The sequence below is a fragment of the Bufo gargarizans genome, chromosome 1 (assembly GCF_014858855.1).
Source record: "Bufo gargarizans isolate SCDJY-AF-19 chromosome 1, ASM1485885v1, whole genome shotgun sequence".
Classification (NCBI taxonomy): Eukaryota; Metazoa; Chordata; class Amphibia; order Anura; family Bufonidae; genus Bufo; species Bufo gargarizans.
This window is the reverse complement of record NC_058080.1, coordinates 416734260-416751777: the sequence shown is the minus strand read 5'-3', so window position 1 is coordinate 416751777 and position 17518 is coordinate 416734260. Positions and strand designations below refer to the sequence as shown.

Below are 17518 nucleotides of genomic sequence, written 5' to 3'. Positions count from 1 at the left end.
GGCTTACAAATACTGATGAAAAATACTGACTAAACAATGACCATGTGAAGGAGAGCAATGTCGGAATAGACTAACTCCAAAATATCATGTATAGGATAAAAGTATCTGTACGTGCACACTTGACTGTCTAGACTAGTGAACATTGGTATAACTGCCGTATATGGCAGCTCGAATCCAGTAATATCATGAATATAAGAAACAGAGTTTATGGTAACCAAAAGTGGTTAATAATAGAGCATCTCTTTAATTAACTGATTGGATCCTTCCGTGCCAGCTGCAAGAGTTTATTTTTCTACCTCCTGCTGGCCAGGCACTTCCAGCTCATGCTGCCCACAACAGGAACATTCCAATGGAAATTTGCATAGAAAAATATTAAAGTGTTCTTGGAGGGGAATCTCACAATTCCTCATAATCATCTAAGATCACAGAAAGTGCTTGAATCAACTGACACAGCCATAAATATGCTATTGCTGCTGCAAATTTACAGTAAATACTAGTAGTATGGGTTGATGCACTTAAATATTAGTGTTTTATTCGAATAGCGAATATTAAGTGTCGGCACTTTGAGAATTCGCGAATATTTAGAATATAGTGACATATATTTGGAATTTGGAATATTCTAGATTTTGTTTTCATCAGTAACCTCCCTTCTTGCTTCTGGGCCAATGAGAAGGCTGCAATGTCCTAATAGGAAAGTTGCCTGCCCCTTACTATATAAGAACCTCCCGGCAGCCATTTTCTGTAGATTTATGCAGTTCTGAGAGAGACAGTAGTGTCATTGCTGTGCTCTGTGCTTTACTGTGTCATTACATTAGATAGATAGTTAGTTAGCTTATATATATATATATATACATATATATACAGACGTGGACAAAATTGTTGGTACCCTTTGGTCAATGAAAGAAAAAGTCACAATGGTCACAGAAATAACTTTAATCTGACAAAAGTAATAATAAATTAAAATTCTATAAATGTTAACCAATGAAAGTCAGACATTGTTTTTCAACCATGCTTCAACAGAATTATGTAAAAAAATAAACTCATGAAACAGGCATGGACAAAAATGATGGTACCCCTAGAAAACACAGAACATAATGTGACCAAAGGGACATGTTAATTCAAGGTGTGTCCACTAATTAGCATCACAGGTGTCTACAACCTTGTAATCAGCCATTGGGCCTATATATATGGCTCCAGGTAATCACTGTGTTGTTTGGTGATATGGTGTGTACCACACTCGACATGGACCAGAGGAAGCAAAGGAAAGAGCTGTCTCAAGAGATCAGAAAGAAAATTATAGACAAGCATGTTAAAGGTAAAGGCTATAAGACCATCTCCAAGCAACTAGATGTTCCTGTGAGTACAGTTGCACATATTATTCATAAGTTTAAGATCCATGGGACTGTAGCCAACCTCCCTGGACGTGGCCGCAGGAGGAAAATTGATGACAAATCTAAGAGACGGATAATCCGAATGGTAACAAAAGAGCCTAGAAAGACTTCTAAAGAGATTCAAGGTGAACTTCATGCTCAAGGAACATCAGTGTCAGATCGCACCATCCGTCGTTGTTTGAGCCAAAGTGGACTACATGGGAGACGACCAAGGAGGACACCATTGTTGAAAACGAATCATAAAAAAGCAAGACTGGAATATGCCAAACTACATGTTGACAAGCCACAAAGCTTCTGGGAGAATGTCCTGTGGACAGATGAGACAAAAATCGAAGTTTTTGCCAAGGCACATCAGCTGTATGTTCACAGACGAAAAAATGAAGCATATCAAGAAAAGAACACTGTCCCTACTGTGAAACATGGAGGAGGCTCTGTTATGTTCTGGGGCTGCTTTGCTGCGTCTGGCACAGGGTGTCTTGAATCTGTGCAGGGTACAATGAAATCTCAAGACTATCAAGGAATTCTAGAGAGAAATGTACTAGCCAGTGTCAGAAAGCTTGGTCTCAGTCGCAGGTCATGGGTCTTGCAACAGGACAATGACCCAAAACACACCGCTAAAAACACCCAAGAATGGCTAAGAGGAAAAAATTGGACTATTCTAAAGTGGCCTTCTATGAGCCCTGACCTCAATCCTATTGAGCATCTTTGGAAGGAGCTGAAACATGCAGTCTGGAAAAGGCACCCTTCAAACCGGACACAACTGGAGCAGTTTGCTCATGAGGAGTGGGCCAAAATACCTGCTGAGAGGTGCAGATGTCTCATTGACAGTTACAGGAAGCGTTTGATTGCAGTGATTGCCTCAAAAGGTTGCGCAACAAAATATTAAGTTAGGGGTACCATCATTTTTGTCCATGCCTGTTTCATGAGTTTATTTTTTTACATAATTCTGTTGAAGCATGGTTGAAAAACAATGTCTGACTTTCATTGGTTAACATTTATAGAATTTTAATTTATTATTACTTTTGTCAGATTAAAGTTATTTCTGTGACCATTGTGACTTTTTCTTTCATTGACCAAAGGGTACCAACAATTTTGTCCACGTCTGTATATATAAATAACACAGAAAAATCCGCGGCACTCCTTAAAGTAGAAAAATGTGCAATTTATTCACACATGTCAGCAAAGACAACGTTTCGGTTCTCTCACAGAACCTTTTTCAAGTCAAGTGACATATAACATATGACATATAACTAATATATATAATAGAGATAGTTAGTGGGAGATAGTCAGTGTAGGTTATATCCTGATATAGTGTAGTGTATGCTGTCCATACATACATGCTACAGACATAGTGCTGTGTGTATGTATGTATCTATGCTACATACATACATACATACATACATAGTGCTGTGATGTCACAAGTTCACAACAATACTTGGTGCACCAATCACTAATAAGTAATCAGACCTGTTAAAATGTGAAAATGCATGTATTGCGCCAATATATTCGCATCATTAGATGTAATGTTCTGCCGTGCCAACCATTTTCTCCAGTCTCAGGAAACTTCTAGCAGCTTGTAGCTATAGTGACCCACACCTGTATTTTGCGCGTATTATGCGAATATTACATTGCTGATTTTTCACAAACAAGAAAATAATCTCAAATTCGCGAATATATGACGAATATTCTACCAAATATTCACAAAATATTGCAAATTCGAATATTGCCCCTGCCGCTCATCACTATTAAATATTATCCAGGAAAATACTTTACATGAGAATGCAAATCATGAAAATGTAAAAATAGGTATATTTCTTATACAATATTCCATATCATAATTATTTCTCTAAAATGATATATCTATCCCCTAGCATGATATGGCAGCATGAAGTATGAAGTATCATCAAAGTGTTCGTATATCATGTTCTGACAAATGTGGACATAAAAAAAAACATATATTGAGCTCTCTCCATCCAAGAATGTGCCCTACTCCAAAAAGGGGCTGAATAGCCCTGCTGCACAAGGTTTGGAACCACTATGCGGCAAAGATAATTCCCAAAGAATATAGCACATGGGCAGTGGGCAGAGAAGAACGTATATGCCGTGGGATACAGTATTACTATATTAGCTTACTTTATATTAATAGGTAATGCAATCCTTAAAGAGCATCTGTCAGCATGATCAACCCTATTAAACCAGGCATACAGCCTGGTAGGGTTAATCACGCTGATTAAAAGGATTTTGTCTGTATTTTTAACAGTTGTACAGCCAGCCACAGCCCCTGGAACACTGCTTTTGTAAAACCCCTGTGCTCTGCACACTCCCCCTCCCCTGTGCGTGCAGCAGAGGGGCTTTACAAAAGCTGTGCTCCAAGGGCTGTGGCTGGCCCTTGGTGCTCAAACTTGCTCATTTGCATATGTAGATGCCTCTGCAGCTGTTCACCATACAGACAAAAGAAAGGTATCCTTTTAATTAGCATGATCAACCCCACCAGGCAGTATGATCAGCGCCGCCTCCGCAATCCGCCCAGTCCCTCTTCCAGATCCCGCGCCTGCGCACTAGGCTCAGCCAATCTGCAGGTCATATCAGGGTTGAGCCTAGTGCGCACGGGCGCATAGGGCTGAGCCTAGTGCGCAGACGTGGGATCTGGCAGAGGGACGGGGAGGATTGCGGAGGCAGCGCTGAGCTGTAGAAGGCGGCGCTGAAGACAGGGAAGGCGGCGCTGGGCACCGGACGGCGAGGGTTGCGGACGGGCACCCTGTATTAACGGACCTCCCCTTGGGCACCTTAAGTAAGTGATTGACAGGTTATAAAAACCTGTTTTTTGGGCAAATAGAGCCACAGTGAGGTTTAATAAGGCCAGCTTAGGATTTTTCTTATTAGTCTGGACATGAGCATATGTTTAGGTTATAGGGGTAAAATCTGATGACAGAATCCCTTTAAGGAGTATCTTTATGTAATAGGCAAAAGATGGGCTGTATTTTAACAGCTTTTTCAGATAGCAAATAATTAGGTAGTTCATGTACAGATATTGTGGACATAGCAGAATGACTGAAACAGCAAATAGATCAGGATGGGACAGCAGGAGTCATAAAACATCGAAAACATGTCACAGTTTACAGTTTAGTGTGTGCTGCATCTATATCTTAGCATCATTCTCCATACGCGTATGAAATAGTATGTACTTTGCAAAGAGTTCTGAAATTACCAGGACTGTTTAACATCCCCCATTATAATAGATATCAGTTGAGCTATTAATGAAGGAGAAAATCAGCGTAATGACGTTCTACAGGTCCAATCACCAACACAGAAAATCCCTCAACAGCAGCAGATCATACAGGAAGATGGACATCTGACCTGTAGTTATAATAGTGCCTCTCCATTCCCCATCAGGGCTATAGCAGGGCTTTCCCCATTACTACATTAGTCACGTGAGGATGTCTTCCCTTCGCACACTAGGCATAGCAGGGCTTTCGCCCTCCCCCTATATTCTCACCAGGGTTCTTCCCAACTCTCACGTTAGTCACATCAGGGGTTCCTTCCTGAGCAGTAACAGCAGGGCTCTCTATTATGGTTATGGGTAAAGACCAAGGTACAGTATGAAATTAACTAATTTTTGTTTGACACAAAACATGTATTTCTTTTGTCTCCGTTTCACAGGAAGCATTACAAAAATGGGAATTTCCACCTTGTTTCTACAGTAAAATAAATAAGCTCTGTAATGAGGCAGCAGATGTCGGAGAGTAAATGGTTCAAAAATCTGAAGAATTTTGAGCAACTGGCAATGGATCAAAATCTTTTAAACAGAAACATTAAAAGGTGACCAAAAGCTGAATTCCCCCCCCCCCCCCCCCTCCACAAAAAGCTTGATATAAGTGAAATAGTTATATAGGACATTCACAATTTATATTTATATTAGTAGATCATATATGAAATAAATATTATGGTAATAATGAATTACTTGTTATAGACTGCACACCTAGTGACTCTGGATCCCTTGATAGCAAAGACAAATCTTGGATTCAATGCAACATTCACAATTTTGTGGCTGACGGCCTCCCAAGGTCTTTATGACCTTCCTAAAAAAGCTTTCATTTTATTGAGATTTCCCAAAAGCTATACTTTTCCTGTGCTTCTTAAAGCAGGCATGTATTACAGCAGTATGTTTTAGAAGACCTTACGTATACTTAATAAGGTACTGTTTCATCCATCAGCACAGTGCAAATTGAGGGAAAATTCAATGTGCCTATTGATGCCTTCGCCGAAGAGCTAATTGATAAATATATGCAGCCATATCACATGTTTCAGTAAGAATTGTTTAGGACTGATCATTCAATGTTAATTTCAGACGAAATATCTGCATTGACCTCATGCAGACGGTTCTTTATCCCAAAATGGGGTGCTCGAATCGACTTCTACAAACCAATTTGTTCACCTGCATGAATTTTGAGTCTGGGAAGGGCTGTCCTTCTACAGACAAATCTCCACTTTGCCATTGATTGACAGGGCCAGATATCTTGTGTGGATCGTACAATCTTGTGCCTTCGAGTTTGCCTCCAATAATAAATCAGTAACTGTTCATGCGCCACTAAAATTTATTTAGCGACTCATGAAATACACATGACTGCGTTAGTTTTTCAGAGTCAGGCTAGATGTGCCGTCTTTAGAGGCCACTTTAGAGGTCTTTAGAGGCGTAATTTAGAGGCCACGGGAGCATCAACAGCTGTAGGTATGTTCCCTCACAGGAGTCAAATTTGTTCAGATGAACGAATTCATACAAGTCTATTTGCTCATTGCTACCCAACATGTTTCCGAAAAGCCTTCATCAGCTAAGCTTTAGTGAATCACTAAAATGATAATTTCTCGGCTACAATAGTACATAGGAAGACATATCGTTCAGGCTCAAATATTAAACTAAGCTCTACATTCAATGCATAGGTTTATATTAACCCTTAGATGATTCTCTGTTTTTGCATTTTGGTTTTTCATTCCCCGCCTTTCCAGAACCATACGTCGATTCCTGTGTGTGTAGCAGGTGTCCATGATGTGTATTTTTTTATTGCTTATGTCTTTTTGTTTTGATTTTGCCGAAAGGGAGGTGATTTGAACTTTCATATTCTTTTCCCTTTTTTTTCTTATATTTTTAAAAACTTATTTTTTTGTCACCCTGGGTGACAATAACTGGTAATCATTACATTGCCCATTGTGTTCTGTGATGACTATTTAGCCATCATAGAACACTTCATTTACAATATAACAATACAATGCTGCCCCCTATTGGCCTGTATTGGTATATTCTAGTAATAACTGCCAAAGTCTGCTTGAAGCTTCGGGCTATTAACAGCTTCCACAATCTCAGCTGACGAACGCTGTTATGGGCATGGGAGCGCGTGGCTCCTGCTTCTAGACCGCTCAGATGCCGTGGTCACATATGACCACGGCATCTGAGCTGTTAAATGTATGCGATCAGCCGTAGGGCTGATCACATGCATTCACCGCAGGTCTCTGCTGTTTGAAACAGCAGAAACCTAGCGGCTATGGCACCGCTGCATGTGCGAGAGGGCACCATCTTTAAAGTGGTGATCTCTAAAGGTTTTAAAGGTCGCCAAGGAGTTAAATGACATAAGCCGATCCTGACAAAATACACAGGGAAATGTCATTTATTTTACCCTGTTTTCAGCGTAGTTCAAAGATAAGTTTCAAATGCTTCAGCAAAGGTCCTGATGCTATCAGTTCGTTTCTTTCCATATTTGGACCCGTTATTCTAGAATCTAGAATCAAAATTGGAGCTAGACCATCGGTATAGTCGTGTTGGCAGACAGGAGACTGAAATAATTGGACCCTGACACATTGATCTTATAATAAAATAGACTAGATTGATGTACTTTTGAACCTCACCTGAACACTGTCACAGCAAACAGCTAATAAACATTGCAATCATCCAGAATTATAAATACTGGAACAGATTAACCCTGGTGGACAAGCCCTACGTTGGCTTTAAATAAATAAAAAATATATACTCTCTTTTCTTCATCAGTGCCATTTTTTGTGCCACTGGTCTGGTTCCCCTGCTGCTATTTGTCTACAAACAGCAGTGGCAATGTGCCAGGATACAGCAAGTGACCGCTGCAGCCAGACACTGACCTCAGCAGTCTGCATGTCTCTGTTCATGTCACAGTGTCTACAGTGTTGTGCTGGGAAACAGCAAGTCACCACTGCAATTATTCCCTGTTCTTAGTGGCAGACTGCTGAGGACAGTAGTTGGCTGCTGTGATTTGCCATATCCCGGAGAACTAGACTAGGACCACAGAGAATAGATCTAAAGAATAGAAATGGGGAGTACATAATGTTTGTATTTCATTTAATGCCATTTTAGGGCTTGTCCATGATTTTTACTTATCTCAGACTATCCCTTTAATGCTTTCAGATGTTTTTGATTCTCACTGAAAACTTTGGTGAAGTGTCCAGAAAAGTGGCTGTGGTTAGGTGGATTTGAAAAATGTATTACTACCTTGCTAGCTCTTCAAACTCCTCCATCAGGTTCCGCTGACAATGGACTAATAGGACTGGGATGGGGCCATACATTTTTACTGACAATATAAGATAGCATTAGTAAAACTGTTCTGTTCTTTACAAAATAGAGACTGTTTTAAAGGCATAGATGTGTCCACCTTTAAAGAGGACCTTTCATCAGTCCAAACATTGTGAACTAAGTATCATGACATATACAGCGGCGCCCAGGGATCTCACTGCGCTTACTATTATCCCTGGGCACCGCTCCGTTCTCCCGTTATGTTCGGGGACTTGGTTATAGTAGGCGGAGACTGCCCTTGTTCTCCTGGGCGTCTCCTTCTCCCAGGATGTAGCGCTGGCCAATCACAGCGCAGGGCTCACAGCCTGGGAGTTTTTTTTCTCCCAGGCTGTTAACTCTGCGCTGCCATTGGCCAGCGCTACAGCCTAGGAGAAGAAGACACCCAGGAGAACAAGGGCAGTCTCCTTCTACTATAACCAAGTCCCCGAACATAATTGGAGAACGGAGCGGCATCCAGGGATAATAGTAAGCGCAGTGAGATCCCTGGGCGCCGCTGTATATGTCATGATACTTAGTTCACAATGTTTGGACCGATGAAAGGTCCTCTTTAACTTAGATAAATTTTGGTTAAGAAGTCAAATCTCTCCTGAAAACAACTCAATACAACATTCTATCAAAACACTAGAGAGGATGTAATTCACAACACACTCATACACATATAGGATAGATACTTCATTAAAAAAATATCTAAAAAAACATGTTGTTTTGAAAAGCTGGCCAGGTCATGACACACATACCAGGTCATGTCCAGCCAAATGGATAATTAAGGGAGGACACATCTGTATAGGTTGAGTAGAACAGACATGACTGGTTCCTGGTGACCTGTCATGGTACATAAAAATTAGGAAAACATCCCATGCTGCTGAGAATCTTACACACTTGTTATTTCTAGCTTACCTTTACAGAGAAGTCTGCAGAAAGGGGACCAGCCATCCGAAGAATTTCTTTGTCAGAAAACCTTTGAAAGTCCACAGTAGTGTTGTCCACAAGAAATGAGCCTGTGCTGCTTAGGCTATTCTCACCTTTTACACCTTGAAGAGTCTTAGTTTCCAAGTCTAAAAAACATTAGATAGAATAATGATAAATTGTTGATCTAGAGTAGACTGTATCTAGCCACACTAATGAAATCTACAGTTAAAACCTGAAATTGATGTGCCTTATTGGCAAAGGACTGTTCCCTATGACAATGACCCAATGTATCCAGTCTCAAAATTAAATCTGCTAGACCAATTTGCTACTGAATATTATATTATTTTATGTGTGTCAAAATGTGCTACACACATATGGAATTAAGTAGTAATCAAAAAAAATGTTAACCCTTTTAGCTCTGGAGGTTTAATCATTTTTGCGTTTTCATTTTTCACTCCCTGCGTTTCTGGGTTGAAAACTTTTTTATTTTTTGTTCCAATTTCTAATGCCACCATTTAATATTGCATACGATGTAGAAGGGAGCTGGAAAAAAAAATCACAAATGGGGTGATATGCGTTTTATTTTTATGGCATTCCCTATGTAGTAAAACTGACATTTTACTTTCATTCTCCGGGTCAGTATGATTATGGCAATATCACATTGTTTTTCCTGTGTTTTAATACAAAAAAACCATCCTTGAAAAAAATTACTTTTTTCTTTTCGTCGCCATATTCTATAACTTTTTTGTAGTTACAGTATGTGTATGGAGCTGGATAAGGGCTATTTTTTTGCGGGTCCATCTGATACTTTTTCACTGATACCATTTTGGGGTGTGTATATGTTTTTAATCACTTTTTATTCATTTTCTTATGGTAGGTGAATCAATCAAAAGTCATCCATTTTGACTTTTTTTTCCGTTTTGCCTTTGTCATATGGGATAAATATTTTTATAATTTGATAGTATGAGCGTTTTTGTACGCAATGATGCCTATGATGTTTATTTTGTTCACTGTTTATGTAGTTTGATTTGATTTTAGGGAAAGGGGAGTGATTAGAATATTTTTTTTTACATTTTTTAAAATATTTTTAAAAACATTATTTTTTTTTTATACTTAACAAGCAATCATCTATGGAGTCTATGAGGATTAAATTATGTTCTTATGGAGCCCTGCCACAGTTCCACAGTACAGAGTTCCATGTAGTGTTATGCTCTATTCTACTACTGTTCTAATCCACATCATGGCAAGAACCACTCAACTAGGTAGAGATTAATGGCAGTCCATCATTACTTTAAGATGTGAAGGTCAGTCAATCTGGAAAATTTCCAAAACTTTGAAGGTATACTCAAGTGCAGTCATGAACACCATCAAACACCATGATGAAACTGGTTCTCATGACGATCAGCCCAGGAAAGGAAGACCAAGAGTTACCTCTGCTGCAGTGGATTAGTTCATTAGAGTTACCAGCCCCAGAAACCGCTAATTAACAGCAACTCAGATTCAAGCCTACATAAATGCTTTACAGAGATCAAGTACCAGTCACATCTCAACATGAAATGTTCCGAAGAAAATGCTAGAATCAGGCCTTTATGGTTTAATTGCTCCAGAAAACTGAAGAACAACATAGATGGGGCACAAACTGTATTCCAAGGATGGTTTCACCAAAATAGAAGGGGGTCTGCTATGCTAAGGGTAGACTTCTAGCAGGGGTGGAGGAATATTTAGGTATGAGAAGGGGAACATAATGCAGAATAGGAAGTGGTACAAAGAAGAGTGAAGAAAAACTAAGGTACCAACAAAATCTCAAGAATTCACATTTCATGGACTGAATATGGAACTTAAAATTCATGTTAACAAAATCCAGAAGCCTAGCTAGCAGGATGGGGGAGCTGGAGTCCATTGCACCAGAGGAACACATAGATGTAGTTGGTGAGGCTGAGACATGGCTGGACCCTTCACATGACTGGGCTGTTAATATTCAGGGTTTTACACTCTATCGAAAGGACAGGGCCAATAGAAAAGGTGATGCAGTGTGTGAAAAAAGCTATTGTGGATGAAGATGGTGAAGATGTTGAAACCTTATGGAAAAGGATAAATAATAGTTGGTGTAATCTCTAGATTTCCTAACATCACTGAGGATATAGAAGTTCAGCTGTATAACCAAATAGAGTGGGCTGCACAGGCAAGTACAGTGGTCATAATGGGACATTTTAAAGAGGTTTTCTAACTCTGACATTTCTGTATATAATTTGTACCCATTTTATTAGTGAAGACATATTGTAATCCCTATTAATTGTATAGTATTACACCAAAACATAGGATTCGCTTTAGCTACCCATTGAATGATGTTTGTTATATGCAGTTTAATGGCGCACCGAGGACTTTCCTTACAGTTATCTGTCAGTCAAGTGATTACAAGGTGCTAATCCCTCCAAAATGTTCCATTACAGAATGTCAAAAGTAAATGAATGCATAAATCTAACAGCTGCCATTAGCAGATATACTATACAGTACTTAAGTTTCATTCAGTGACAAAAGGACTCAGGAGCTTTGGTTATACCCTTTCCCCACTCTCTTGTATTTCACTTTATGATCGCATTATAAGACTAGGCTGTATACACATCCATAAACTGCTTTTTTTCATTCTGTCTACTTTAAAGGAGTTCTCTGGGAATGAGATAATGTGAGCAGGGATGGTTACCTCCAGTCGTAGAGCTATCAAGGAGGAGGGTGAGGGGGCAAGGCTTCTCTACACACTACACTGTTGTACAATAGATGGTAATGATGTGATCCTGCCTATGTTATGCCATCATGGCTGAGCAACCCGACAGGAAAGCTTGCCAATGAGTAGTATATGAAAGTGTTAAAGCATAGTGTGTAGCGAGGCCCTTCCCCCTCACCGCCCTTGGAAGCTCTGCAAATAGAGGCAACTTGTCCTACAGACTGGACAGGTTTCTGGCAGCCATTTAAAATCACATAAGTATATTCAGAAAAAATATTATCACCTACCACCATGATACACAGGGCTAAAATCCATATGGAACAGAACCCCTGGAGGCCTAGAGTTTCCTTGAAATTTGGCAGACGAGGTAACACTAGAAAGCACTTTCCTAGTGTTACCACCAGCATATATGCAGCATTTCATCCATTTTAAGCGTTGCTCACAGTTTAACAAATGTGTTCTATAAGGGTCAACAGTTGGTTTTCTCAGAAACAGACCTCTAGTAGTAGTGCTTTATTAATGCACTATTGAAGACCGTGTCTTAATGCCCAATTGATAAAGTGACTAGAGTAATATTATCTGTGTGTTATGTTATTTTGCAGTTGGATTGTAGAGGTGAGTTACAAGGTTGCGTACTGCAGAAAATAATTCTAAATTAAAATGTACATACCTAATGAAGAAGAGTTCAGGGTGAAACAGAGTAAAACATATGAAATGATTTCATGATACATAAGTAAGTTTTAGGATTTGATTAATTTCTTTACAATATATCATCAATATTCTTTATCTTCCAGACGGTTGTTTATTAATGCGTACCTAACCTTTCAACAAACTTTGCATTAAACAGTAGTACAGTGCGTGTACATGAGAAATAAGGCTACTTTCACACTTGCGGCAGAGTGATCTGGCAAGCAGTTCCGTCGCCGAAACTGCCTGCCGGATGCGGCAAAACACATTTTATTTATTTTATATAGCACTACTATATTCCGCAGCGCTTTACAGACATGATCATCCAACTGTCCCTAATGGGGCTCACAATCTAAGGTCCCTATCAGTATGTCTTTGGAGGGTGGGAGGAAACCGGAGCACCTGGAGTAAACCCACGCAAACACGGGGAGAACATACAAACTCCATGCAGATGTTGCCCTTGGTTGGATTCAAACCTAGGACCCCAGCGCTGCAAGGCAACAGTGCTAACCACTGAGCCACCGTCCTGATCCGTCTTAAAAATGCATTGCAAGAACGGATCTGTCTGTCCGTTTGTCAAAAAAATGCATTTTTCACATTTTTACTGGTCTGCGCTGACGGATCCCTCATTCCGGGATTTTGACACTAATACTTTCCTATGAGAAAAAATGCCGGATCCAGCATTCAGGCAAGTCTTCAGTTTTTTGGGCCGGAGATAAAACCGTAGCATGCTGTGGTTTTATCTTTTGCCTGATCAGTCAAAACGACTGAACTGAAGACATCCTGATGCATCCTGAACGGATTACTCTCCATTCAGAATGCATAGGGATAAAACTGATCAGTTCTTTTCCGGTATAGAGCCCCTAGGACGGAACTCTATCCCGGAAAAGAAAAACGCAAGTGTGAAAGTACCCTAACAATAATTATGTCCATTATATGACTTGTATCTTGCATTTTCAGTAGTTTTCTACTCTGTATTCTAGGTCTTTAGATTGCAGTTCTCCCAGATCTGGCCGTTGGAGACAAGCCCTCATTTAGTGCACCCAGAAAGTAGAGGATAATCTGCTTCATAACTTTCTCACTCAGAAGCAGCTCCATGATTGTGGAGGACATTGCAGAGAAGTACTGACCTGTATAGATGTGAAGAAAGCACTTGGAAGTTGAGTTCATGCTCATTCCTACCCCATCTCCTCTCTATAGACTTGTACTGACATGTGTAATCTGATCCTTCAGTGAGTTGATCTGTCCTGGGAAGCAATTCTTTAATACAACCAAATGAAATAATTTCTATATTTCAGTCACATGAATGTTCTGATGTTTTGGGTGTTTTTGCTCCTTTTTCCCCCTAAACTTGCTGTAAAAGCAACATCCTCAGTAAACTGTTTTCCAGTTTATCTATCCATTATGGCAAAAAACGTTCCTCTCCATTATAATTTGATAATTTGCTTTACCTATTAACAGAACGAGGAGCTATATTATTGGACATGCTAAAAATATCCACCCCAATTAGTATACTTACACAAATGATCAGGGCCCTTAAGAACCAGCCGGATGTGCCTACTCCCATAGGGTATTACAACCACAGTGTCATCCACTAGAAAATAAATAAAAAATAAAAGTCAATAAAAAACGAATAAAATAGAATATGTTTATAAAGAAAATTGATAAAACCAACCATTCCAATATCTCAAGTTAATTTGACCCATATAAATAATAAGAATAGAATAAAAGAAATGTGAAGAGTAAAGTGGGATTCAGACATTTCTTTATGCACTTCCTATTTACAGCCAGTAAAACATGTCTATTAGTTAAAGGGGTTGTCCAGGTTCAGAGCTGAACCCGGACATACCCACAATTTTCCCCAGCCTGCCCCCTGTTATGAGCATTGGGGTATTTCATGCTCTGATGCTCTCCTTTGCCCTGCGCTGAATCGTGCTGGGCAAAAGCATTTTATGGAGTTCCAGTGACATGCCGGGCTCTCCATAGGGCTGCCAGGAAGAGGACTCAGTCTAGCAGTGAGCCCTAGTCTGTAAAAAGGCTAGGGCAGCGCTAAAGCCCGCCCATCAGAGCCGGTGACATCACCGGCAACACTTCTTGGCGGAAGCCTCCACTCAGAAATGTGTTATTATAAACAAAAAAGCCCTTGCCTTGCGTGATCCAGTGCAGATCAAGGGAGAGCACTGGAGCATAAACATGCTCTGATGCTCATATCAGGGGGCTGCCTGGAGGAGGAAGAGAATATGCTTGGGTTCAGCTCTGAACCTGGACAACCCCTTTAATAACAAGTGATGCTATACTTCCATATTTACGACATGTATAGCTAGATGTTCATGTGCTAGCAGTTCCCAGAAAACTCAATAATGTACACACTTTAAGGGCTGCCCAAGTGTAGTTTAGGGAATGTGCACAGTAACAATGAAGCATTATGCAAATTTCTAAAGTAGTTTCTCTATCAATTTCGAGCCCTGTACAAGCTATCTGCTTGCTGCCAGTAAATACAAACATATTATATTACAAACACAGGCCCAAACAGGGCCAGCTGGCAGATACACAGCTTCATATAAGTTACAGTAGAGTTCTGATACACTTATCAAACCATAAGGAGAGTCTGTAACTAGCTGGTGTGAGGGGCTAAAAACTAGCTAAGTGATAGGGGCAATGATAGGGGAGTGTCTATATAACTAGCTGGTAGGAGGGGCTATAAACTAGCTGGGTGTTAGGGGCAGTGATAGGGGAGTGTCTATGTGACTAGCTGGTAGGAGGAGCTATAAACTAGCTGGGTGTTAGGGGCAGTGATAGGGGAGTGTCTATATAACTAGCTTGTAGGAGGGGCTATAAACTAGCTGGGTGTTGTTAGGGGCAGTGATAGGGGAGTGTCTATGTAAGTAGCTGGTGGGAGGAGCTATAAACTAGCTGGGTGGTAGGGGCAGTGATAGGGGGTGTTTATGTAACTAGCTGGTGGGAGGAGCTATAAACTAGCTAAGTGTTAGGGGCAGTGATAGGGGAGTGTCTATGTAACTAGTTGGTGGGAGGAGCTATAAACTAGCTGGGTGATGTTAGGGGCAGTTATAGGGGAGTGTTTATGTCACTAGCTGGTGGGAGGAGCTATAAACTAGCTGGGTGTTAGGGGCGGTGATAGGGGAGTGTCTATGTAACTAGCTGGTGGGAGGAGCTATAAACTAGCTGGGTGTTAGGGGCAGTGATAGGGGAGTGTCTATGTAACTAGTTGGTAGGAGGAGCTATAAACTAGCTGGGTGTTGGGGGCAGTGATAGGGGAGTGTCTATGTAACTAGCTGGTGGGAGGAGCTATAAACTACCTGGGTGGTGTTAGAGGCAGTGATAGTGGAGTGTCTATGTAACTAGCTGGTGGGAGAAGCTATAAACTAGCTGGGTGTTGTTAGGGGCAGTGATAGGGGAGTGTCTATGTAACTATATGGTGGGAGAAGCTATAAACTAGCTGCGTGTTATTAGGGGCAGTGATAGGGGAGTGTCTATGTAACTAGCTGGTGGGAGGAGCTATAAACTAGCTGGGTGGTGTAAAGGGCAGTGATAGGGGAGTGTCTATGTAACTAGCTGGTGGGAGGAGCTATAAACTAGCTGGGTGGTCTTAGGGGCAGTGATAGGGGAGTGTCTATGTAACTAGCTGGTGGGAGGAGCTATAAACTAGCTGGGTGGTCTTAGGGGCAGTGATAGGGGAGTGTCTATGTAACTAGCTGGTGGGAGGGGCTATAAACTAGCTGGGTGGTGTTAGGGGCAGTGATAGGGGAGTGTCTGTGTAACTAGCTGGTGGGAGGGGCTATAAACTAGCTGGGTGGTGTTAGGGGCAGTGATAGGAGAGTGTCTATGTAACTAGCTGGTGGGAGGAGCTATAAACTAGCTGGGTGGTGTTAGGGGCAGTGATAGGGGAGTGTCTGTGTAACTAGCTGGTGGGAGGAGCTATAAACTAGCTGGGTGTTAGGGGCAGTGATAGGGGAGTGTCTATGTAACTAGTTGGTAGGAGGAGCTATAAACTAGCTGGGTGTTGGGGGCAGTGATAGGGGAGTGTCTATGTAACTAGCTGGTGGGAGGAGCTATAAACTACCTGGATGGTGTTAGAGGCAGTGATATTGGAGTGTCTATGTAACTATATGGTGGGAGAAGCTATAAACTAGCTGCGTGTTATTAGGGGCAGTGATAGGGGAGTATCTATGTAACTAGCTGGTGGGAGGAGCTATAAACTAGCTGGGTGGTGTAAGGGGCAGTGATAGGGGAGTGTCTATGTAACTAGCTGGTGGGAGGAGCTATAAACTAGCTGGGTGGTGTAAGGGGCAGTGATAGGGGAGTGTCTATGTAACTAGCTGGTGGGAGGAGCTATTAACTAGCTGGGTGTTAGGGGCAGTAATAGGGGAGTGTCTTTGTAACTAGCTGGGTGGGAGGAGCTATAAACTAGCTGGGTGTTGTTAGGGGCGGTGCTAGAGCTGTGGTAAAGAAAGGAGAAGTGCATCATCGGTTTGGTTTGATACAGCAATAGGAAGTGCTACATGTAACCAAGCCAGTGTGATTTCTTTATATGGTGAAAACAGGTCAGGATATTCCAAATTGAAAAACAAAAAAAGCTTGGTGAAGATGTAAATAAGGTAAGAAACTACATGAGCATATTGTGGGTATTTGCTCTGGTAGGCAGGGTAAGTGGACGCAGTACAGAGGCCAAAACAATATTGTAAAGCAAAAACTTCAGTGTTTATTCACATAAGGCAAAAGAAAAACGACTCTGTACAGTCTTGGTGCTTGTTCACACAATGCAAAGTCCACAGAACTAATATCACCTTGTTGGCCGTTTTATCCCCAGCGGCCCACAACAGCCTTTAGGGGGCCTGTTTCACCGCATGCTGCTCTCAGCCCTCTAGCACGGCACCATGCCTCAGATCCCAAAACAGAGACTCTTTGCTGCTAAGCCCAACTGTCTTTCAAGGACAGCTGGGTGTTGTCAAAATCCGGAACGGCACTTAAAATCCAGTCCAGTGTTTGACCCGCCCTGGCTGCAAATCAGCCCAGCAGCACACACCGGGAGGAAAATATCTGTCCTCCCAGACCATACCCTTCACTGTGTCACAATATCTATTAAAAACCATAGTAATCCGGGAAAGCTCCTTTAGGGAAAATACACTGACAATTGACAAAATACAACTGGCGGTAAAAGGTCAAAAATATCATAAAATATTTTTTTTTAATGTTTTT

At 41.1% G+C, this 17518-nt stretch overlaps 1 protein-coding gene across 3 annotated transcripts in view; it reads right to left on the bottom strand.

The window, feature by feature from the left end:
• Positions 1 to 17518, bottom strand: part of ADAMTSL1 (ADAMTS like 1) — a 913450-nt gene that overhangs the window by 150792 nt on the left and 745140 nt on the right. For all 3 annotated transcript variants that reach the window (XM_044271585.1, XM_044271577.1, XM_044271588.1), the window contains 2 exons: positions 13821 to 13895; positions 8881 to 9038 (listed from right to left, as the gene is read on the bottom strand). In XM_044271585.1, the coding sequence (XP_044127520.1) occupies positions 8881 to 9038; positions 13821 to 13895 (233 nt within the window). The remainder of the gene's footprint in view (positions 1 to 8880; positions 9039 to 13820; positions 13896 to 17518) is intronic.